The sequence below is a fragment of the Miscanthus floridulus genome, chromosome 11 (assembly GCF_019320115.1).
Source record: "Miscanthus floridulus cultivar M001 chromosome 11, ASM1932011v1, whole genome shotgun sequence".
Taxonomy (NCBI): domain Eukaryota; kingdom Viridiplantae; phylum Streptophyta; class Magnoliopsida; order Poales; family Poaceae; genus Miscanthus; species Miscanthus floridulus.
The window spans coordinates 74,141,323-74,166,169 of NC_089590.1; the positions used below are offsets into that span (position 1 = coordinate 74,141,323).

The 24,847-nt window shown below is 45.1% G+C and overlaps 2 protein-coding genes and 1 pseudogene across 2 annotated transcripts; 2 read left to right on the plus strand and 1 right to left on the minus strand.

The window, feature by feature from the left end:
- Positions 1-686: 686 nt before the first annotated feature.
- LOC136491218 (plasmodesmata-located protein 8-like) lies at positions 687-4,244 on the plus strand. The gene is made up of 3 exons (XM_066487462.1): positions 687-1,797; positions 3,703-3,804; positions 3,900-4,244. Exons 1-3 carry the CDS (start codon positions 1,038-1,040, stop codon positions 3,902-3,904), a joined length of 867 nt encoding a protein of 288 aa, XP_066343559.1. The 5' UTR covers positions 687-1,037; the 3' UTR covers positions 3,905-4,244.
- On the minus strand, positions 4,167-9,243 carry LOC136491217 (vacuolar-processing enzyme beta-isozyme 1-like). Its single transcript, XM_066487460.1, has 9 exons — positions 8,704-9,243; positions 7,913-8,077; positions 7,593-7,749; positions 7,428-7,513; positions 7,156-7,355; positions 6,186-6,234; positions 5,876-6,082; positions 4,634-4,840; positions 4,167-4,508 (listed from the first exon to the last, which is right to left on the minus strand). Exons 1-9 carry the CDS (start codon positions 8,938-8,940, stop codon positions 4,326-4,328), a joined length of 1,491 nt encoding a protein of 496 aa, XP_066343557.1. The 5' UTR covers positions 8,941-9,243; the 3' UTR covers positions 4,167-4,325.
- Positions 9,088-24,844, plus strand: LOC136492210 (uncharacterized; annotated as a pseudogene).
- The last annotated feature ends 3 nt before the right edge of the window (positions 24,845-24,847 follow it).

The following is a 24,847-nucleotide window of genomic DNA, read 5'->3' on the forward strand; positions in this document are numbered from 1 at the left end:
AAAAAGAGGCACATGGGCAAACTGAGATGAAACTCGAAGATGAGGACGAGCGGCCACGAAGCCATGCTTCTGCCCCTGCGCCGGCCACGGCACGGCCGGGACCCACCCGCACTGAGCCACATCAGGAGGGGGGAGAGAGGCGTGCGCGACGCGTGGGGAAGCGGAGGGGATAGCGGTCGTTTGCCCGTGGCCGCGGCCACCGGTGCGCCGCCGCATCAGGAGAGGAGAGAGAGAGAAGCGCGGGGGAGGGGATAGCCGCCGCCGTGGCTGCGGCCATGGCCGGAATCCGGTCGCGCCTGTGCGCCGCCGCGTCGGAGCGTGGCCAACGCAGGGGCCCAGCCGTTTCGCCGCCACACGGGGAGAGAGAGAGAGGGAGAGAGACGGCGGCGCGGGGACGGAGCGCACGGGATGGAGAGGCCCGAGGCGACATGTGGAGCAACAGTAAACAACCGGAAGAGTAAATCTGAACTGTAAAACTGAGATCAAACGGCGCAAAATTTTTGTGCAAACGTGGACGGCCTGGACGGCGGCCGAAGCAAACTGGCTTAATGACGGTAGATGTCAAGGCGTCACCGGTCTGCGACAACAGTCGTAGTCGCGCCACGCAACTGCCCATGCTGCACTCTTATCGCCAGCTGGGGAGACAGAGAAGGAGAACCGACGGCCGTTCGTTCCCCTGTGCCTACGCCTCGTGTAGTCTCGCTCTCGCCTGACTGACGACGATGCCGGATGGACCGGAGCCAGACCAGAGTCACCGGCCAGCCGTTCGAGCTGGAATCGTCGTGTGGACTCGAACGACGTAGTATAAAATTTCTAGAGAGGCCGCGCGCGCACCACAAAGTCCTGCGGCTTCCCCAAGCGCAACGAAAGCGCGCATTTATTCTGTAATCTCCCCACCATCACCTTTCTCCTCACTGGCACTGCCTAGACAAGGACTCGGAAAAGCATCGGGCGATCGCCACTGCTCCCGAGCCCCAGGGCCATCGAACCCAGCGACGCACGGCAAGAACGCGCGTAGTTCCGTCTCATCGTCAGTCATGCATCGCCCGCGCAGCCATCTTTGCCGCTCCCGCGTGGTCGCTGCGGTTGTTTTCGCCGCCACCATCATCATCGGCCTAGGCGCGGCGGGCGTCGGAGAGGCGGCCACGGGCACGTTCATCTACGCCGGCTGCTCGCCGTCCAAGTACCAGCCGGGCACCCCCTTCGAGGGCAACCTGGAGTCGCTCCTCGCCTCCATCGCCAGCGCGGCGCCCAACGCCGGGTACAACAGCTTCACGGCGGGTGCCAACGGCACGGCCGCGTACGGGCTGTACCAGTGCCGCGGCGACCTGGGCGGCGGCGCCGACTGCGCGGCGTGCGTGCGGGACGCGCTGGCGCAGCTGAGCCAGGTGTGCGCGGCGGCGTACGCGGCGTCGCTGCAGCTGGAAGGGTGCTACGTGCGGTACGACAGCACCAACTTCCTGGGCACGCCCGACGCCGCCATGGTGTACCGCAAGTGCAGCACCAGCAGCAGCAGCGACGGCGGGTTCCTCAGCAACCGGGACGCCGTGCTCGGGGACCTGCAGCAGGTGCAGGGCGTGGGCGCCAGCGGCGGGTACAAGGTGAGCAGCTCCGGCGGCGTGCAGGGCGTGGCGCAGTGCCTGGGCGACCTCGCGGGGGCCGACTGCACGGCGTGCCTGGCGCAGGCGGTCGGCCAGCTCAAGGGCACCTGCGGCACCGCGCTGGCCGCCGACGTCTACCTGGCGCAGTGCTACGTCAGGTACTGGGCCAACGGCTACTACTTCCGCCCGACACAAGGTACGGCCGTACGCACAGACTATTTTCCAACGCAAATTGTTATCGGTTTTGCCCTTGCGTTTGAGCCTTCGACACGGCGAAAATACTGATGCTGCAGTACTAGACTGCTAGTGCTGCCTAGTGCGCGTGCTACGGATCGCAATTTGCGAGTGCCCATCTCGAGTTGCAGCAGGAATTGATTCCAGTAGGCGATAGGTAAACATCTCAAAGTTTGTAACAAAGAGATGAGGCAGAATATGTCCTCTTTCACTCTTTTTCTCCCTATGGGCATGCCGCATGCCAATGGATGGCGATCAGGACGAGAGGCAACTTGGCGAGTAATTCCACAGGAAAGCTCACTCCCAACGGCTTAATTTTCAGTTGTCTAGATCAATCGTGCTTGTTAGGGTGCGTTTAGTTCCGAAAATTTTTGGCTTTTGGCTACTGTAGCACTTTCGTTTGTATTTGACAAAAATTGTCCAATTATGGATTATTTAGGATTAAAAGATTCGTCTCGCCAATTACAGGTAAATTGTGCAATTAGTTATTCTTTTTACCTACATTTAATGCTCCATGCATATGCCGCAAAATTTGATGTGACGAAGAATCTTGAAAATTTTTAATTTTTGGGTGGGATCTAAACAAGGCCTTACTTGAAAATTTTTGGTACCAATAGGCAATAGCTCGAACGCGCTATCTAGATTAGCACAGGACGCTGTCTAGAACAGCAAAGGAGAAAGAGGCCATGTTTAGTTGCCCCAAACTCCTGAATTTGACACTATGCAAAAAGAAAATTCCCCGTCACATCAAACTTGCGGTATATGTATGGAGTACTAAATGTTGACGAAATCAAAAACTAATTGCACAGTTCGGTTGTACTTTGCAAGACGAACGTTTTGAGCCTAATTAGTCAACATTTGGACAATTATTACCAAATAAAAACGAAACAACATTGTAGCTACTGTGGCTACAGGAAAAACGGCGGCGCCGATTCGGTGCCCATCTAAACGCGGCCAGAGACAAGATAGCAATCACTTGACTGCTGACAAGTGACACCGCGCCGTTCTCTGTTCCATTCCACCTCATCAGTCAAATCAGTAGCGGCTCCAGCACAATCCGGTCCAATATATTATGGGGGTTTGGCCATTGTTTAGTTCGTGAAAAGTTTTTCCAAAAAGTGCTACAGTACTCATCACATTGAATCTTGCGATATGTGCATGGAGTATTAAATGTAGACGAAAAACAAAACTAATTGCACAGTTTAATTGGAAATTGCGAGACGAACGTTTTGAGCCTAATTAGTCCATGATTGAACATTAATTGCCAAATAAAAACGAAAGTGCTACAGTAGCCAAATTTTCAACTTTTCGCGAACTAAACAAGGGCTTGGTATGCTAATCATCTTGGAGTTTCTAGTGGACCGCATGCGATACAACTGGACCCAGTATAATCAGGTAGTAGATGCTTTGAAGTGACAGTAATGAAAGGAGCTGCATTCCTTCTTGATCCGAAAAAAAAGGACCAAAAGAGTAAATTTGATTATGCTAGATTCGTATTTCCTGCATGGCCCTGCATCGTCACCTGCAGATGCAAAGCATTTTCGGCCGTAAGCTAGCCGTCGATTTCTCTCTCTTTAGCCGTATATACCGATCCAAAACATTGTCCTGATCCACCAATAGCCACTAAAGACTAAACAAAAAATGCCTATCGCCAAGCATACCTATCAGGTTTAGGACTGCGCGGCAGCGATAGGCACGCACATTGTGGGATTGTTGGGGCTCGACGGCGGCGGCCAACCACCCCCAGTGCCGATGAATATATTCCCGATAAAACAAAAGGAGCACTCGGGCAAGCCGCTAGTGCGCAACTTTGCATATGCTATTCTAATCCTGCATCCGATGATGCGATGTCCTCTTGTGGTCACAGATTATTCGCAGGATGATGTTGGGAGGACTGTGGCCATAATCGTCGGCATCTTGGCAGGACTGGCGCTCTTCGTGGTGTTCATCTCGTTCCTCAGAAAAACATGTAAGCCCCCCTGACCTGCTAAGCGTCGTGCAATCATGCACACGGGATCGAGGCCTTGCCTTAACTAACCTCATGCAACTGGTGTCTCGATGCAGGCTAGCTTGGCCACTGGAACGGGCTTCCACTCTCAGACGTTGGCATAGGGATGGGCTCGGAAAAGAGATTGGTCTACTAGCATGGCCTGCAAAATGCTTCGTAAAGCACATGTAATGTTATCTCATTTTGTTAGCAATAGATATGGGCTATCCGAGGAGTACTACCTTGATTTGGGTCATCATTTTTTGGCCCACTGATTATGGCCTACTTGCGATCATCCTTCGCAACAGCATTCACATCTGATCTTAATCATTTCGGTAGTTGGATGAAGATCAGACTAGGCATTACTTTACATAAGTACGAACATAAGTACATGATGATATATACAAGTGATCATGGGTTCACACGGTCCCCAGATGATACGAGCTCGCACACAGGCACTGGGGGCAGCAGACCTCGGGGGGCTTTGCTATTGATCTTTATCATCAAGCGCTGTGTCCCTGAGCCATCGGGCTCCACCTCGCCGAGTTGTAGCTGCTGCAAGCGCTGATGCTTGACTCCCTCATTTTCATCTCAGATATACCACTGTTGCAAATGTTTGCAAACGCTCTCATGTACTTCATGCCATACTGAGTAAGTGAACCACAATGGGATTCGAAAATCCGCACCTAGCAAAAGCCATCAAGATTAAATAAGTTCAACTGGACACTGACTGAATGCGAATGTGCAATAGCAAGGAACTTCATGTGCATGCCTTATGTCAGAGTCGAATAAGAAAAATCAGTATACTCACCATCCTCTTCAAACAATCCCAGTCATCGACTAATGGTTGACCCGTGGCTCTAACGGCCTCAAGCATTGAAGGCCCTTTTTCAAATCCGAAGACAAGCCTCCCAATGAAATCGATACTGCTGTCAAGATGTTTCCTATGTTGAACAGTTTCTTTGATCTCTATGAGAGCCCTCAGCTTCTCTACAGACTCCCCATTTAACTGCTCATACTGAAAGAAATAACTGAACATTAGGAAGCAACAATAATAGGAGGCTGCTGGCTACCACAAGTGATTGGCAAAACTTCAGCTTGGTATTAGAGGAGTGAGCTTGACATCAAGACGAATGTACCAGCCCTAACCCTCTCAAGCGTGGTGCTATCGCAACAGCCCTCTCACCAAGACCACATTTGTATTAAAAAGCTAGTTCTTCCTCCTATCTTCTCTAAGAAGTATGAAGCCCATCTACACGACTTAGTTAAGCTATACCAAACAAGCCACATCGTTTCAACTTTTAATGGTGATAGTTTGAATTTGGAGGAAAAATCACAACAGCTTTTTGCCAGTGATGGAACAAGCAAAACCCCTTTCTTGAACTGTCTTGTCAATTATTATCTAAATTTCTCTAAAACATAGGTAGAAAATGTGCCAGCTGCTAGCCCCTAGGCTTGTTTTTCAAATGAGCACTTTAAGGACTTAAATTTGCGTGTTCCAACAAAAGAAATAAAGTGGTCATAAAAACTAAAGCATACCCATGGTATCATCATCAACAACACACACAATAATAAAAAAAAAGAGCCTGATCTTTTGTGTGAAGAATTTCTGGAAGATAACCAAGTAAACAGAAATAAACAACTCTACCAGCTAACCCATGGAGATGAGCATAAGGATGGTTATAAAAAAAGAAATAAACTATTTTATTGTAACAACACAATGTAATGATGCCACATATATCAAGCAATGTACCAAGTAGCATACTTTTCAAGAACAAATAACTAGTCATTTACAGAGATTTCATCTGTGAAATGGTTTCTGCATGTTTTTACCTAGTGCAACAACGCATCATGTTTGAATTCACCAAAGTAGAGGACAAGAACGGAAAACAACAAACAGCCAATATTCCTATTTGGCATGATATATTCCATGAATATTACTTGGAATAGCATCCATTTTTTTTATAGAATCCGCAAATGTGTATCATTGCAGTTCTTTTAGAGGAACAGTTAAAATGATTATGGGGAGAATGAAAGAATAGCTAGGATTTACCCTCTTCCACATGAAGAGAAGATCAGCATCTCTTTGATTGACTGCACCCTTTGGGCCTGGCCAAAGCAGCATGTTTGCCATGTTGGCATTAGCAGGATCAAAACCTTGATAAAGGAAAAGCTTCTCATCCTTGAAGGTCTTATCACCATACTCCATAACATGAGAACCCTCTTTGTACTTATTCGAGTTTGAGGTTCTTGTTTTCACCTGCTCAACAAATTATTTGTTTTTTTAAAGTTCTCATTTCTACCTTCCTAACAAAGCAGGTGACAAACTGCTATTAAACATGGAGGATGTGCTTGAGACTCACCACTTCATACTGATCCTTGATGGTTTCCTTCTTTAGATTGTTGGTTTGACTGCCAATTAGAGTCAGATCAGTTCAAAAGAGCAGGCTTAGTAGGTATAATAGTCATAAGTACTTACTACCAAGCTTGTATATTCAGGCCATATTGACTGGAAGAAAAGAAAAACATAAAAGCACTATGCATTTACTTGTTAACAGTCCTTTGATTGTTCGACAATCAATACTTCCACAACTTTTTCAATTATCTACTGTTTTTTACATGTATTTGCTATTACCACTTAGGACTCAAGACTGATCTGCCAATACCTTAAATACTAGTAAAGTGGATGACTATTGTACTAAATAACAACCGCACATACCTTCTTATGTACTACCTGTGTTCCAAAATTTAAAATGCTGTAGTTTTGTCCTAAGTCAAATTCTCTAACTTTAACCAAGTTTATAGAAAATACACAGATATGTACAACATCAAATGAGATTCACGAAATCCACCATGAAATATGTCTTGATAGTGCATTTACTTGGTATTGTAGATGTTAATATATTTTTTTATAAAGTTGGAGGTTGGACAGAACTAGAACACTGGAGGGAGTAGCATTTCTTTAACGCGATATGAAGACATGTCACATGACATGTATGTACAAATTTAGAAAAGAATTCTGAATAGGCTCCAAATAACAATGTTGACGCAAAGTTTAGCTGCGTAGAATGAACCAAGTGAGATAAAACAAATGGACCAATCATGAAAAAAGGCAGTTTGATCATGGGCAATAACACAATAGTCCAAGCATAAAAATACCCAGTATAACTTGAATTGTATCACACTATATAACTAAAAATGGCAAAACAACATATCAAATATGTAGGCTCCATAAGATATACCTTCCACGAGTGTAGAAAAGCTAGAATTTATTTTGATCTAACATAATAATGTTGCACAGCAGTGGATCTCAAATGAGTTTTATGGTCTTACCTGTCTTCCATCCAAGAAACACTGTACAGATCACCTAAACAGGTAATGTACTCAGGAGGGGGTGATGGTTCCATCCCAGGGCAGTATGTTCCCCAACTATTTTCAACTGGATTTGAGGCTGTTGTGACATAAATATTTAGATCTTCAGGCATTAATCCCTCGAAGATACTGCCACTTTCACATGCTTCAACATATATAACCTGACATTCAATGTAAAGTGTATCAATTCCAGAATGGACTTTTCTAGAGTGAAGAAAATGAAGGATCTATACCATTTTTGAGTAGCTATTGGAAGCATGCTTCTTTTTCAAAACCTTGATGAAGTCACCAGCATACAGATATGGCAAGTTTGGCATACCTAAATTTTTGCTTAGTTAAGTACCATACAGAAAATCAACTGAACAACATCCCTTACACAGTAAGTTCAAAGTGCGCACCAAGAACTCCAGGACCCCCATGATCTGAGTAATAGATGAAGATGTGGTCGTTAGGTTTGCTGTCTATCACCTTCTTACTCCCTCCAGTGATAGCACTTTTATTGCCCAAGAGGACAGCGAAGAAGTTTTCAGTAGTGACCTGATCACCTGTGTAATCCTGCAATGAATGTGAAGTTGATCAAGTTGGTGCCAAACATGAGCAATTGGAGCTGCCAATCCATATGTGATCACAAAGCACAATCATATTTTGATTTTGAGGGTAGGCTACTCATGCACTTGTGCAAAACTGAGATTGAAGTGAAGAAACATCAAGTATTTACCTTTGGAACACCATTATAGACATTTTCGCCTTTAGGATGGTTAATGATAACCCCAGGCCTCGGGTTCAGAATGTTATGGGCAATATCATCATACATGAACACCACAATGTTCTCCTCCTCCACTCCTCCCTTCCGCAGTATCTGGTACGCATGGCACACATCGGCCTGCCAAGCATCAAGTGTACCATTATTCCCTAAGTAAGCAGTCATAATGTTTGCATACAACATATTTTGTAGCAAACACACAATAAACAAATATACTGCTTTATGCGTGGCAGAAGAAAGCACGACAGAACATTATTTTTTATGTGGCACGTTCAATCATTAGAATCCAGGCGTAATATAAAAAAAATGTACCTCAAATAGCCCCCACATTCCTAACAGATATTCAGTCAAACAAAATTCCTGTCACCAATGAAGCATGTCTCGCACCTATAATTATCCACCTAGATAGCAACCACCCGAAACAGCTGAGCCAAATCATGTATGGACCTTTCTAACGAAGCAAAGCAACTAGGGATCGGACAGCCCGGTCCTTCATACCTAAATCTCACGGGCAAACCGTGTCTATACAGTCAATTTTAAACTCACATAGCGAACGGAAGTGCAGATCAGCTTTGAATCCCCACAAATTCGAAGCATCGAAACTCGAAACGCTTCGAATCAATCGGAAAGTCGCAACAGTATCAAGCTAACAGGCATGAGCAGGAGGGGAAATCCATCCCATGCTCTCCAGTCTCTGCCCCCTAGGCCCTCACAGCACTTCAGAGATGAGGCCGCCGCGGGCTCACCTGGTGCCGGTAGTTCCCGTAGCCGGAGGAGCCGGCGACGAGCACGGCCCACCTCGTCCCCACTTCATCCTCCTCAACCGCCGGAGCAGCAGAAGCAGCAGCAGCGTCACCCTCCTTCTCCGTCGGCATCCGTATCAGCGGCTCCCACTCACCCTCCACCCCATCCGCCGCCGACGCGGCGGCGGCGAGGGCCAGGAGTGAGAGGAGTCCACACAGCCACGCCGCAGCTGCCATCATCGATCGCGAGGGGCGGCGCGTCAGACAGAGAGAGCAGGCGGGTAGCAGGTGCGAGAGAGTGGTGAGCGGTGACGGCGAGTCTGGGTCCGGGGGGCGCCTTTTAAAAAGAACGACCCGAAGTGACGTGTCGTGCGGCAGCAACGTAGCATGGCCCGCGCGGCGGCCGCGGCGCGATGCCGGCGCGGACGGGGCCTGCGCCGAGACGAGGCCGAGCTGCCGTTCACGCCTTCACAACGCGCGCGGGCTGCAGGCAGCAGAGGCGCCTGGAAGGCTGGAACACGAGCCCCTCGCGTGAGCGAGTGGGCACCGGATAAGATTCCGATGCTTCGGCTTAAGAAAATGCGCGCGTCGGGTCGTCGTCAACTGACTAATTTCGACGAGATTTCTGAGCTGATAAAGCGAAAGTTGACAGTGACCCGCGTGATCTGCTTAGCCTTTTTGTCTATCGCCACGAAAGGGAGGAGGGGGGAGACGCAAAGAAACCGACTGTTTCTGATCATTAGTCTGGAATCGCTGCAGGAAATCATGGAACGTTTCCGTCTCTTCTCGAGCAAACCGGGGCGGAGCATGCTTTTGTGCTGCTTGTGCCAAAGGGTGTTAGACGTTGCCGGCAGGCAAGGTGGAGGGATAACGCGATTGCTTCGCGCGTACTGAAATGAGATCGAGCACGGTTGCCATTCAAGTAGCATGTGCCACTCAGAACTCAAAATTGACGTCGACGAGATTTCAATGTAGGATGTGCCACTCAGAAATCAAAATTGACGCCAATCAGGAATAGGAAAAACGTTTGATCGGCGTGCCTATCCAATTAAAATTTTATAGAAAACAGGATGAGGAAGAATAACGAATGAGGCGTTTGGATGGTAAGCAAGCATCCTAAGACATAGTAAAACAAGAAATGAGGTTGGACTTTATATGCTTATTTTCTTCAAAAGTCCTATTGGATAGCTCATTTCATAGAAATTTTGAACGAATCCGTACCTTTGTTCCAAAAGCTCTAATGGGAAAAAAAATTCGTATAGAAATTTGAACTTCTAAAAAAATTTAGTTTTTTCTCCGTTTCAAAGGTTGTGTGATGTTACAACTCCTATTGACACCATTTGAGGCTCACTTGAGCAATTACATATGCAAAATTTGAGGTTCACTTGAGCAATTACATATGCAAAATAGTGTTCATATATTTGATTAGATGTATAGGAACTTTTTATGAAATCCGCAACTTTGGAGGGCCTATCACAAAGTGTTCATTTTAGCTCAAAAGAGCTACCCGAGATCCCTTTCATATGTGGGGCTTGCTCATCTGCTTTTGAGGGGGAGAGAGTTAGGATTCGAGAGAGGATATGATGAGACTTTGATCTACCAGATCCAGCACTAGAGAAGTGAACATTATTGGGATTTGGAGCTTCCCCAGCCTTGTTGGCTCTCACCTTTCGTATCATTCATCTTCATAGTGGATTGCTTGCTCGTGTCGTCCGTAGTTTTTTCTCGCAAGGAGTTTTCACATAAATCTTGGTGTCTATTTGTTGATTGGTTCCTATCTTACTTGCTATTGGTGCCATTTTGTTAAAGTTCATGGTGTATGATTGAGTTGACATATGAGGCATACATGAGTTCTTTGATACGTTAATGATGGGGATTGATGTGTAAATGATCTGCTCTTTGCTTGTATATTTCTTATTGTGAAGTTTGGACAACACCATGTTTGAAGAGTTGATGTTATGGGGTTGTTTCCCTTTTTTGTGAACATATGGGGTTGTTTTCCAGTATGCACATGTCGATGTTTTACCACCGATAGCCTGCCACGGGGGTACCCGGGGCAGTTTGTTCGGGCTTCAGCGTATGCAGAACTCGACGGTAAACGCAAGAGACAGTCGATTTATCCTGGTTTGGGCCCTCGACCGTGATCGAGTAATAGCCCTACGTCCGGTCGGCGTTAGCCTTTGCGTTGGATTGATTATAAAGTGTTGTGTTACCTCAGTCTGTCTAGGAACTCCGCCCTCCTTTATATAGTCAGGAGGCCAGAGTCCTAGTCGGTTTACAATGTAGAGTCCTAGTAGGATTACATGGTAGTATTACCACTAGGATTACATGGGAGGAATCCTAATCAAACTAGATCTCCTCTCTTCCTTGCGGTGTATCCCGTGGGTCCCGCATCGACAGCACATAAGTTAGTTTAGCCGATTATTGGTGGTTGCGACTTGCGATTATTCATCTACGCGTTGCTCTTTTGACTCTAAGGCATTCATGTAGTTTCGTGTTTGATTTTTGTGAAAAAAAAATCGCCATGAACTTATGACTAGAACTTGTCATAGCTCTTTAATCGTCAAACTTTGCTGCAGCTCATAAGTATGGCACCAGATTTTGTTGGCCACACTTTCAGTGGCCACCATACTTCGCTGAACCTTAGCTATGGTAAGGTTAGACATCAACAAAACAGATCCATATTTGCATTCGTGATGGTCACCATTTTTTCACTTTTACGAGATCCATAATTGGGCAACGAAATTTTAGACAACTTTTAAGGTAGTCAAGGCTCGATTCTTTTATCACTCCTACGGACCTCAGTTCTTGGAAATTCGATTTTGTACCTCGGACATCCAATTTTCATACGGCCTACAGCCGATGATCTAGCTACGCCCGCACTGAGCACACCAGTAGCAATTGAAGTGTGGCAGAACCTCCTAAATTATAGGACCCACATGCACTTGTCACTGTCCAACGACCTTTGACGACTATGCATATGTTCCTGGTAACTTAAGAAGTCTGTCAGGTGTCCTCAGGGAACCCCGAATCATCCACGATTTCCAAGCAAGATCACATTACAGAGTCATTGCAATATTACAACATTTATTCAAATATATACATCAGAGTAAAATAGCGGAAGTCTTACGATAACTTAGTTTACAAACCAGTTGTTTCAAACCTTACAAACTAAGTTCGATAATTATTACAAACCATAGTAGTAGTGGAGTGGCATAATTAACATAAACATAACACATAAAATAAACATTCTGCCCAAGGATCACACATTCACTTATCGTCATCGACAGGAACAACAGTCATGCAGCAAGGTCCAAAACAGACCTGCTCATGAGGCTCACCTACAACAAGGGTCAACGAACCCTGAGTACAAAAGTACTCAACAAGACTTAACCGAAATAAAAACTGAGACGACTCAGGAATGCAGGCTCATGGATTCAAGGTATGGCTTTAGCAATAATCAAAGTTCTTTTACGTAAAAGCTCTTTAACAAAATTCTTTACTTCAACATGTAAAACTTTATAAGTACCACATATGAATCTGCCATGATCCGTAATGAGATCATGAACTTCATATCAATCTCTTTCTCAAACCTTACTCAAGTTCTAGTTATTAACTACGATGATGAACAGTGAGTTGAGTCTCCATAACCGAGGAGCAACGACGATTCGAACCGATTATAAACCCAGCTGGGGATTCCAGACCACACGATATATGCAGGTCCCCGACTGACATATATCAACCTATTCTCGGATCCTCTAAAACAAGAACGGGTCCGCGCCACCCGAGAATACAGTACTCCACCCATCCAGCCCATTGCCACGTGGGTACACGCTATTCCCGCCATCTCTCCACTCCCAGTGCGCGAGTAGCCATTCTTGTAATAGAATAGCCGAGTTAAGGCTTACCGGAGTATGTGGTTAGTACTACAAAGTCTCACCTCATGCAATTCAACAACGGACGGACCTTAATCGACATAGGCGGAAAGAAGCCGCTCACAAGACCTCCATGTCTTGTGGCTCTCACACATCGAGTCCGCTCGGTCTAGATTTATTACTTCACATGCTCAGATCTTATAATAACATAAGTAACCAAAGATCCATTTAAAACTCTCGGGTGACAGGTAATCACCCGGCTAAGCAGGACTAAGCATAACTAGTCATTTATGAATTAAAACTGGTAACAAGGTAGATATGAAAAAATAAGGTTGGTAATGCACCAATTAGGTTTTCACTGGACTCCTAATCACTTAATGCAGTATATAAAAGCAAAAGCGATAAAATTTGTAAAACACAAGGTAGGGTTAAATGCATCAGGGGCTTGCCTTCGTTGACGGAAAAGTTAGGTTCCTGCGACGTTCCACAATTATCCGATCCGACCTCAACAGACGGATTAATCTCCTCCGCAACTTGATTAACTACCACGTGTTCACCTTCGTTCACTACACGTAGTAACAATGCCATGTTTAACATGATGCGGGATACGAAACATGATGCTCGATGATGGATGCAAAAATTAATAACTCGAATACAACTTTCCTTCGCGGTACAGTTGCAAGTCAAACTAACTAAATCTTTTTCGTAACACATACTTCAATTGCCAAGGATCATTATCAACTAATGACCCAAGGTCATCACTCAATCAAAAATTCAAGAAAAACCAAAATCATTAAAGGTTACTATTTGCTTTTATGAATTAATTATTTAATTCAAAATTATGAAATAGATCAACTTATTATAATTGAGCTCAAAATTCTAGTAAAGGTTCATCACATGATAAGTAAGTGGCAAAACAAATTTCATAATTTTTGGATAATTAATTAAGCCTAGAAAAATTATGGAAACTCATTTAGTAATTAATTGAGCAATTTTTATCACATTCAAAAAGTGCTGAAAATCAACATTTCATATTTTTCTTAAATAATATACATCACAGAGAGGTCACACAAAAATTTTTATAATTTTTGGAACTCTAAATAATTCTACACAAAAATAACAAATCATATCACTATTCATTTAAATCTGAAAAATAGAAAAATCATTTTGAACGCCGAGTCACTAACAACCGACCCCACTTGTCATCTTCAACCTTCGGCGTTTGACTACGGCGACGACGGCGCTGACCGACGTAATCTCGCCGCCGGTGAGACCAACAGCGACGGCGAAGACACCAACACGATCACCATGACTAGGCGCATCGATTTGTGGCACTACTGAGATTAATTACGACACGATACAAGCACTCCACCGGTCATGGCGGATACGGTGGCTCAGCGACACTACACCGGTGATAGGAGCCCGGTAGCGATCAAATAAATGGCACAGGAAGGTCCAGCAGCTCACCCCAAACGCGATGGAGCAAAGAGCGAAGTCGGAGGATCAACGGAGATGTTGGTCGACGTCCACGGTGATCACGGTGGCGCAAACAACGATGACGGCGATGAACCGATGACTGTGATGGACAAATTGACCAAACAATGAGGTATTTAGCACCACGGCATCGAGACAAAGCTGTAGGTACACTGAGCAAGAGCCAAGACTCACCGGAGAGCGCTGGCCGCGGTGAAACGGGATCACCGGTGAGGTTGCCGCCCGCGAGGAAGAAAGGTCCGCACAGCGGGTTTCCGGCGGAATCAAGCGACCAAAGTTGGTTGGCTGAGTTCGCAAGAAGGAGACGGAACTGGGACTGGCTTAGCTGCGATGGTGGAGGCACTACAGCGACGGTGCGGGCTCACCGGAGTTGAGCTGAGGCGACGGGAAAAACAGAGCAAGGGAAAGGAAGAACGGCGACGACGCCTGAGCTTTATAGGGCGGCAAAAATGCAAGGAGGCGACACGCAGTGCCCTGCTCGTGCCAGCGCGAAGCCGAGGGCGGCCACAGGCGTGACTGGAAGCCCGGAGAAGGACGCCGGCGATGCAGTTAGGCGGCGAGCGCTATTCACTATAATTATAGAATTGCCATTCATTTTAAAATCCAAATTACTCCAAAATTTGTATAATAACTCAAAAATCTCAAAAAATAAAAGTTGCTCAAAATCCAAAGTTCTACAACTTTGCTTTTATAACCACCCCCTAATTTGGTCTACATTTTGAAATGAAATTTTGAATTCAAATAGGGGACATTTAACAAATTTCGCCTTTTCAAATTACTTCAAATTTTTCATAACAACTTTGAAAACTCCAAAAACAAACTTTGTATAACTTGACAAGCTCAACACTTTTGCTTTTAGGCTCAACCCCAAAATATGCTTAGATTTTGAAATGAGTTTTCAGGGTAGGATTTAAATACTAAAAATCAGGGTTTTCTTGAAAATTCAAATCCAAACCAAATTTTGAACTTGATTCAAACAATACAATTCAACACATACCACATAAAGGTAAACTTGTTTTAGTGTATCTATATCAAAATTTTCACTAAATGCCAAATGCTTTGCAATGCATATGATGACATGGCAGGTTTTAGTATTTAAACACCCGAGGTGTTACAATCCTTCCCCCTAAAAGAAATCTCGTCCCGAGATTCAAAGCCATAGGGTAAGTAATGGAAAAGGAAATGTGTCGCGCGAACACATACAAAAATATGTCCATAAAACAGCTGAGGTCCCTTTACAAAACACAACTGGCAACAACCGAGCTCAACTAACATTACTCTATTCTATATTGACACAAGAAACTCTGGAAATTTTTCTAGTAAGTAATCTTCTGATTCCTAAGTAGCTTCTTCTTCGGAATGTTGATTCCATTGTATCTTGTAGAACTTGATTATCCTCCTTCGAGTAACACGGTCTTTCTGATCCAGAACTTGGATAGGATATTCAGAATAGGTCAAATCAGGCTCAAGTTCCACTCCTTCAACCTCAACATTATGGAAGGAAACAATATATATCTTCTAGGTATGTGCATGGCGGCGGAGTGTGCCAGGTTGCAGGAGGTTGAACAATGAAGAAGGTGGCTGCATGCTATGTGACCGTACTAGGAGTTCAGCGTGACGTCCCTGGCTAGCTAGCTAGCTGGAGTGGCCAGTGTGTTGTTGACTCGTGGCCTCCCTAGCCGGTCAGTAGACTACGGTGTCATGCTTCAGCGGGCAGCTAGCTGGGTAGGGTGGTTAGCTTTTTGTTTGAACTGTTTCGATGATGTGCGGCCTCCCTGGCTGGCCGGCAGCTTGCGGTGCCCTGGTTTGGTGGGCTGCTGCAGGTGGCTGGCTGGCTAGGGTGGCAAGCATGTTGTTGGAACTATTTTGGTGACTCACGGTCTCTCTCGCTGCATAGTAGCCTGCGGTGGCCTGCTTCTATGGGCACCCGATTGGCTGGGGAGGAGTACGTGTTGTTGGAACAGTTTCGGTTGCATGCTTTTGGCCCGTTGTTGGAACGAAGAAAGCTGGAGCCCGAACCGGGCGAAAACAGCCAACGGGCTGTCCAAACGAGCCATGCTGGGCCCCAAGACGTTGGTGAAAATGACCAAGTCGGTCTAAATCGAGGGCATGAAAAAACAAGGTGGAAACATGTTAAAACGGGCGAAGTCGATGACACGAAAAAACAAAGCGAAAACATGTGAAAACGGGCAAAAACGGGTCATGAACGGGCCAAAACAGGCCACGAACGGGTCATGGGCCCCGGTCCCACTAGGGTGGCCTGTGGGACCTAGGGGACCCACCCCTAGGCTCCCACATGAGGAGTCCAAGGTTCGGTCGATACGTGAAAAAACACGATTCCCGTTTGGCACCTGAGCTAAAACCAGCGCTGGGAAAAAACGTGGGAAAACTACATATCACGTGGATTTCCTGAGGTCCTAGAAAACGTAGTAGAGAACCATACGGAAAACTACAAGAACTCCTAGGAGGGGGATGCCCCTCTGGTGTAGTAGGGAGTGAGTGTTTGCTGGTTGAGACCCTGGGCAAACGACTGCGAAACTAAGCAATAAGACATGACGATGAGTCTAAGGCTAAAATTTCTTCTTTCTGCCTATGATGCAAAACAAAAAGAGCTGAGGCAATGTTGGGGTAGAAAACGAGACTTAGATGCCTAGCATGGATGGTTGACTCTGAACCACCAAGGCGCTAGGCGGAAACGGCTCATGGCAGGCCGATAACAGGCCACGGGAGGCCAAAATCGGGCGGAAACAGCCAACGGGCTGTCAAAACGGCCATGCCGGGCCCCAAGACGTCGGTGAAAATGACAAGTTAGTCTATGTCGAGGGCACAAAAAAATGAGGCAGAAACATGTGAAAATGGGTCGTGAACGGGCCAAAACGGGCCATGAACAGGTCATGGGCCCCGGTCCCACTAGGGCGGAGAAAAAGGAACCCACATGTCCCTTTGACTCAGAATTTATACTGAAGTATTTGGTTGACAATGGGTGCCCTAACGTTGAAAAGTCCAAGGTTCGGTCCATCCGTGAAAAACAACGACTGTCGGGTGCCTCCAAGGCGGAAACTAGCGTTTCTGTGCAAAAACCAGGCAAAACTGCATATCACAAGGATTTCCTGAGGTCCTCCAAAACGCCTGAAGGAACCATACAGAAAACTACCAAAACTCGTGGGGGCCTGGATGCCCCTCAGGTATATTAGGGGGAGAGGGTTTGGTTAGCAGAGACCTCAGGTAAAATGGTTTGAAACCACTAGTTTTTCGATGACCCGTTCATAAGGCTCCACCAGAATGTCGGTCACGCCCCCCGGCCTCCGCGGTTGGCCGATGGCCAGCTTCGACTGGTTGCAGCTTGTTGCTGGCAGGCCATGGCTAGCCAATGTGTGGCCTTTAGTGGCTGCACGCTATGTGACCGTACTAGGAGTTCAGCGTGACATCCCTGGCTAGCTGGCTAGCGGGGGTGGCCAGCGTGTTGTTGACTCGTGGCCTCCCTGGCTAGTGAGCAGCCTACGGTGTCGTGCTTCAGCGGGCTGCTGCGGGCAGCTAGCTGGGTAGGGTGGTTAGCTTTTTGTTTGAACTGTTTCAATGATGCGTGGCCTCCCTGGCTGGTCGGCAGCTTGCGGTACCCTAGTTTGGCGAGCTGCTGCGGGTGGCTGTCTAGCTAGGGTGGCAAGCATGTTGTTGGAACTATTTTGGTGACTCACGGTCTCTCTCGCTGCATAGTAACATGCGGTGGCGTGCTTCTACGGGCACCCGACTGGCTTGGGAGGAGTACATGTTGTTGGAACAGTTTTGGTTGCATGCTTTTGGCCCATGATGGGGAAAAACTACTGGTTTCGAATAGATTACTGAGGTCTCTGCTAACCGAACTCTCTCCCCCAAATATACTTGAGGGGCACCCAAGCCCCTAGGAGTTCTGATAATTTTCTGTTGCCAGTCACCGCTCTTGGTGCGATGTTACCAGTCACCGCTGCCAACTCTAGACGGCTAAAGATGTTATCACCATCGTCTTCCAAGGCTAGATAAGAAGCTACAAGTGCATCCTGTGCACCAATGTATAGAGAGTTGTATATCTTCCAATACACTTCACGTACTTTCCTTGCTGGATGGAAGAGACCTTGCAGGCAATAATTCAAAATCACATGCAAGCATCGGCGTGCTTCAGATTTTACGGAGCTTTAGATCTATGCGGCCTCATGCACGTCCTAAGCAGTAGTCTGCGCCAACCGGGAGAAAGGGACTTGGATTCATTCTAAATCAAGAAGGGTATCTTTTCTCAACTGGAGGTAGAAAAGGATCTTTTTCAAGAGAGATTAGAGTCGAACGACTTTAAAAGTCTCAGGCTCAAAGGATTCTTGCCTTTCCGACACCTTTTGAGGAAGATTGCTTCAATACTAGTATCAGAGTATTTTGAGGAAGATTGATCCTAATGGTTTATTTCTTTGGAAATGGACCCCTTCTGTTGGTAGGGCTGGAGGAATCCTTGTGGGAGTGAGACAAGAAACATTGGAAGTGCAAACGGTCAAGTTGGGTATATGGTGCAATTTAATTCGTGGGACAAGGCAAAAATGTGCCAATGGGCTTTGCTAACTGTTTATGGGGCTGCCCATTAAGAGTTTAAGGAAGAATTTCTTGTAGAATTTTAAACCAAGCAATGTTATCTATATTCCTTATGGGGATTTCAATATTTTGAGACATAGTAGTGAAAAAAATAAACCTACCGTTTTGTCTCATGCATCAACAATCTTTGATTCTATTATGCACACCCTTGGTTTGAGAGAGATCTATATGACTGGTGGTCTCTATACATGGTCAAGTAATCAGAGTCCCCCTAAATTCAAAAATCTTGATAGAGTACTTATGTCCTCTTCGTCGGAAAACATTTTCCCACTTGTCACTGTGAGGTAAATTGTTAGAGAGTTGTCTGATCATAATATTTTTCTTTTGGATACTATGAGTGATGGTACACTAAAAGCAAAAATGAGTTTAGATTTGATATTGCTTGGTTTAAAAGTGAAGATTTTATTCCTACTGTGCAGAGATTGTGGACTAAATATACGGCTAGCTCTGATCCTATCGACATTGTTAATATCAAGTTGAAAAGGTTTAAGAAACATTTTAAGGGCCGGGGGCAAATAAGTTTGGCCATATTAGAAAGAAGAGGGGATATTTGCAGAAATAGCTGAAATGTTTAGAAAATCTTGACGAAAACTCAGAGTTATCATATGAACAATGGTTGAGAAAAAGTAATATTCAAGTTTGTTTGCTTGAATATTTGCCGATGAAGAGTTATATTGGCATCAACACTAAACCCTAACCCTAACCAAAGCATCCCCTCAAAATCAAACAGAAAACCATAGGGAGGGAGAGGAAGACTGGAAGGGGAACAAACCTTGCTCCTTGGTCGCTTGATCTGTTCTGATTTCACCACGGATCTTGCTTCGTTTCTTTGGCGAGCCTTTCGCTCCGGCTGCTTCCGAAGCTTCATCTGTGAGCTGGTAAGATTGGATGATATAGCAAGCCTTCTGCGCATTGGAGCAATGACTATTTGACGGACTTGACAGCCTTCTGCACATCGGCGCTCGGCACGAAAGGAGAGAAGAGGGTAGATAGAGCTTCATTACTGCCCTGCGAGCCCTGACGAAGGCGACTTCAGAACTCCACCCCTGAGGAAGACGAGCACCTTTAGGGTGTGTTTGGTTCAGCTATGGCTATGGAAAAAAGCTACTGTAGACTGTGAGCTGTGGGAAAGCTGTTAGGGGATGGGTCGTTGAGGTCACCGATGAGGTCGCGTAGATCCGGTTGGGTGGGAATGTGTGTTGAAGTAGAGGCGTAGCTTACATGGATTCAAGGGAGAGGTCGGGAGGAACATATTCATAGACCAAGGGACCCACCCAAGGTGTCCCCACACGAAAAGTCCAAGGTTCGGTCCATACGGGGACAATAAGTGGCATACCGAATGTTGACTCGCGGTACATGTAAGTAACTTTAATACATGGCAACGGTTATGAGGAAAACCATCCGTATGCACCAATACCTTCTTTAGAGACCTACGGTCATGACCATTATCTTTGATGTTTACTCTTAACTGTGATATAATGTGACGGTAAGTACAGTATCGTATCTTGTAGTGCGGTACCTGAAAGTAATATGCATACATGTGAATGGTTAGGAGTACTACCGTCGGTGCATTAGCATAACGTTGTTATACGGGAGCGGTAAGTGGCATACCGAATGTTGACTCACGGTACATGTAAGTAACTTTCATACATCTCAACGGTGATAGGAACTACCGTCTGTATGCACCCATACCTTCTTTAGACATGCACGGTAACACGTGATATCTCTGGTGTTTCCTCATAACTTTTGTATAATTTGACGGTAAGTCCAGTACCGTTTCTTGAGCTACGGTACCTGAAAATAATTTACGTACATGATAATGGTTATAAGTGATATCATCGGTGCATCATAATAACATTTTTATACGGCGACGGTAAGTATAATACCGAATGTTGACTCGAGGGGCTACAATTTTGATATAAAAATTATTTTCATCCGATTGAATCTACCAAAAGTCACACAACGGTATATATGATAGAAGCAAGACACCAAACATCATAGAGGTATATTCAACCGAAACTAGGGCTTCATTCCATGCTTCTTCCTTGGCACAGGCGAGAACACCGGGGCCACTAGCGGAGCCAAGGGGGGGCTAGCAGGGGCCATGCCCCCCCCCGAATATTTCACAACAACAAAAATTAGTAGTATGATTTAATATTTTTTATTTATATTAAGAGGGATCCTCCCTCCTAGGGGTTCTTGTAGTTTTCCGTATGGTTCTCTACTACGTTTTCTAGGACCTTAGGAAATCCACGTGATATGTAGTTTTCCCACGTTTTTACCCAGCACTGGTTTTCGCTCAGGTGCCACGCGGGAGTCGTGTTTTTTCACAGATGGACAGAACCTTGGACTCTTCATGTGGGGGCCTAGGGGTGGGTCCCCCAGGTCTCACGGGCCGCCCTAGTGGGACCAGGGCCCGTGACCTATTCGTGGCCCATTTTGGCTCGTTCATGACCTGTTTTCACATGTTTCCGCCTCGTTTTTTCGTGCCCTCGAGCTTGGTTGAACAAAGCCACTTCTTCAGCACTCTCCCATTGATGTCCCGGTGCCATCCTCAGCTGACTAGAGCGGGCAGCTGAGGATGAGCTGCAGCTCAGGATGGGCCGAAGCTCGTGATGAATCTAAAAAGGAACACCTGTATAGTGAGTTCGAGTCTAGGTTACTGTACCTAAGATGGATTATATAGCCTAAGTCGAGGAACAGCTGAGTAGATATTAGCTTGAACCATAGCTGACTAGATATTAGCTTGAACCATACCCGACTCTCCCCCAAAACAAGCTGTTGATGAACTCACTCCAATAAAGAAGTTCATATTAGCAGGCAATGCACCCACTTCACTTCAATCCCCGTGAAAATGCCTACTTTAATGTTGAACTAAGAACTCGACCTACTATAGTTTCCTTGTCTACTGACCAACTGGCCTTGCCTGCCTCATTTTGCGGGATGGCCCTGTTTCTAACACAAAATCATATATAAGTGGCCATAGAACAATCCCCCCCTGAACCTGCGAGCAGCAGCAGATCCGGCGAGATTCCGATGAGATTGAAAACATACCTTCGATGACTTGGCACTCCATCGAACACCCACTGGTTGCTTCCTCTTCATTTTCCAACAGCTAGCAGCTCGCAGTATAAGTAGCAATTACTCGGGTGGCCAGAAAGTAGGAGAGAAGGATCGACGTGACCTGCATACGAATCCGCGACTGAGAGAGAGGAGGGAGGAGAGAGGAGGGCGGAGAGAGGAGAGGAGGGTGGCCATTATGGCTTGCGTGTGGCAGTCAACTTGAAGATATATATTATTTCTTCCAGATAGTGTTGTTCACCATGCTTTTTTTCTAGGACCAATTGTTAGGGGTGGATAAAAGATCTGGTTTTCTCGAAAGAGAATTCAAAGACTATGACATATCGGAAATAAAAATGGTTTGTACATTTTCCAATTCTATTTAATTCTATTTGTATTCTTAAATTTGGCTCTTTAATGTAATAGTTGTTAGCTTAGGATTCATTGAACTCTCAACTCTCTCTCTCTCTCTCTCTCTGTGTGTGTGTCACACACACCCACACCTTGAGGCAGGTAGGCAGGTCCTAGGCTGGTAAAATGTCAAGTTAGGGGTGGTAAAATCTAGGTTCCAGGCTATGTCACACACACCCACACCTTGAGGCTGAAACCTAGGAGTTTACCAGCGAAAGCTTGGCTTTTACCTGCCTTGAACCTTTCATTTTACCTGCCTATAACCTAGGATTTTTCTTGTCTAGAACCTAGGCTTTTACCTGCATGATATGGCAGTAGCTGTTTAGGAATTGTAGATATGGCAGTAGCTTTTTAGGAATTGTATATGGATCTTATGATGTGGGCTAGTTGGACCCAATTGGCCCGTTACGCCATAACCATCAATAATTTGATTGATTCTTTTTTTGTAGATTTTTGTCCCATTCCTTTCATCAGATCACTGGTCCTTGGTTGTGGTGGAACCGGATTTAACTCTTATAACTGTACTTGATTCCTTGAGTGACTTGGAGGGATCCACAAAACGTCATGAAGGACTGGTTAGATATTTTCAACATCAAATGCCTTGCAAAGAAAATATATGATATTGTTTCGTTACACCCTAAGCTGCCGCAACTGATCCATTACACTCTTGCAGATAATCGCACTGAGACACTTTCTTTCTTCAATAGGCCAAAATTGTACTGACTTCTTATCTTCAACACCAAGTGTTTGGAAGCAAAAGAACCTGTAAATTTTCAGCTATTTCCTAATGTCATACTTTATCAAGTTATTTGCTAATTTCATACCTCAATTCGTGCTCACGTTCTTATTTCTACAGTGATGATTGTGGTTTTCATACGCTTCTGTACATAATGAGATATAAGGATGGAAACTACAAGAACATTGGTGAGGTTAGTCCTGCCTTTTCTGTAGCAAGTCACAAGCTTTGGTAACTGGGCAACTCTTATCATATTTCTCTTGTAGATTAGATTCTGTTGATTGTGCTCATTGTTGATAAAAATGCAGGATGAAATCCTCATTTGCCGCCAACACACTGCATGGTTCCTCCTTGAGCACAAAGATAACGTGTTGAGCGGCGCATTTACATACATGCATTCAAAAAGGATGTTGGAAGATAAAGATGCAAGAAAGAAAAAGAAACAAAAGGTAGGAGTTTACCAGCGTAGGATTCTACCTGTCTAGAACCTGGGCTGTTACCTGCCTAACCTGGGTTTTGCCTGCCTGTAACCTAGTTTCATTGTTTGAATTGAACATGAGAAGGATGACAAGGATGGGGGGACATCAGGTGGGGAAAAATCAAATGATGGGGATGAGGGCAATAAGAAAGAAGATGACAAGGATGGGGGGACATCAGGTGGGGAAAATTCAGATGATGGGGAGGAGTTCAACGAGAAAGAATTAAAGAGAAATGATCTATGAACCAAGAAAAAGAGTTCGTTGGACGGAAGAAATGTCAAAGAGGCATTGAAAGCTAACGCAAGGAAAGAGTTGGTAGTCCAAAGAGACCGCTTATTGGTCTCCCCTTTCCATAAAGAAGATACTTGGACCCAAAATCTGGTTGATGAACAATTGGAATTGCAACTCTAGGAAAAGATAATTGACAATGAAGAATACACGAGGTACATTCTTTACTTGTAGATGTTGCTTTTAGTTCAGTAGTTCTTGAAACTTGCACAGATAATGATTTATTTCCATTTCCAACACCAGTGTCGTTTTCATGAGTCTTCATAACAAAGTAGTGACTGATTCTTGGAAACTTTCGGGATATGATATTTCCAAAAGCTTTGGAACGGGAGGTTTCTGTGAAGACACAGTGATGTCGATGTATGTAAGCTGTCTCATTGATGATGAAAGTTATCATGGACCAGATACTGTGGGTTATAGGATCTTCCTGTATCCTCAAATTTCTGTAAGTGAAAATTTTGTGTGCACTTATAATGTGTTTTTATCCTCATTGATCTTTTTTCTGTGCACTTATAATGTTGCTTTTATCTTCTCATCATAGGAATTGCTGTTGCTTAAGAAGGAAGATTACAATATTAATTCAGTTGTTGAAGAACTGAAACAACAATACAGTGCTGAGCAAATTTTGAAAGCCAGGCATGTAAGTATTTTGCTTATATTGTTGTTGCATATTTCGAAAGCCAGACATATACTTTTGAAAGCTAGACATGTAGTTGAATTCTTACACAGTATCATGGTTATTTTTTGCATATATTCTCTTGCCCGTCTGCCATAATTCATACTGGAAAGTATACATTGTCAACAAAAGTTATGGACAAATCGATGTGTTGGACTTCGGGTCGACAGCGCTGAAAGATAAGCAAAAATGGCACACACCAGTAGCCTCTAAAATAAGGACAAGGCTGGGTGAAGCTATTTTGAAGATCACACAGAGCGAGTTCGACTTCTCAAGTTGGAGCATGCCAGTTATAACTGGTCTCCCTCGTCAAGACAGTAATGACAGCAGGTTCTTTGCGATGATGCTCTTGAAGCATTATAATCCAGATACTCGTAAGGTGGCGTTTTGTGACTTGAACAAGAAAAATCTTAGGAATCTTAGGTGTAAGATTCTCTGGTACTTAATCAATCACAAGTTGAATGGATCACGTAATTCACTACCTGAGGGTATCATCAGTTCTACATCAACCTGAGAT

Excerpts from the sequence above, each read along its gene's own strand:
- LOC136491218 (XM_066487462.1), top strand. The coding sequence starts at position 1,038 with ATGCATCGCCCGCGCAGCCATCTTTGCCGCTCCCGCGTGGTCGCTGCG. Across the intron at positions 1,798-3,702 it reads CTACTTCCGCCCGACACAAG|ATTATTCGCAGGATGATGTT; the intron begins GTACGGCCGTAC and ends TTGTGGTCACAG.
- LOC136491217 (XM_066487460.1), bottom strand. The coding sequence starts at position 8,940 with ATGATGGCAGCTGCGGCGTGGCTGTGTGGACTCCTCTCACTCCTGGCC. Across the intron at positions 6,235-7,155 it reads GTTTCTTGGATGGAAGACAG|TCAAACCAACAATCTAAAGA; the intron begins GTAAGACCATAA and ends TCTAATTGGCAG. Across the intron at positions 4,841-5,875 it reads TTCTCTTCATGTGGAAGAGG|TATGAGCAGTTAAATGGGGA; the intron begins GTAAATCCTAGC and ends TATTTCTTTCAG.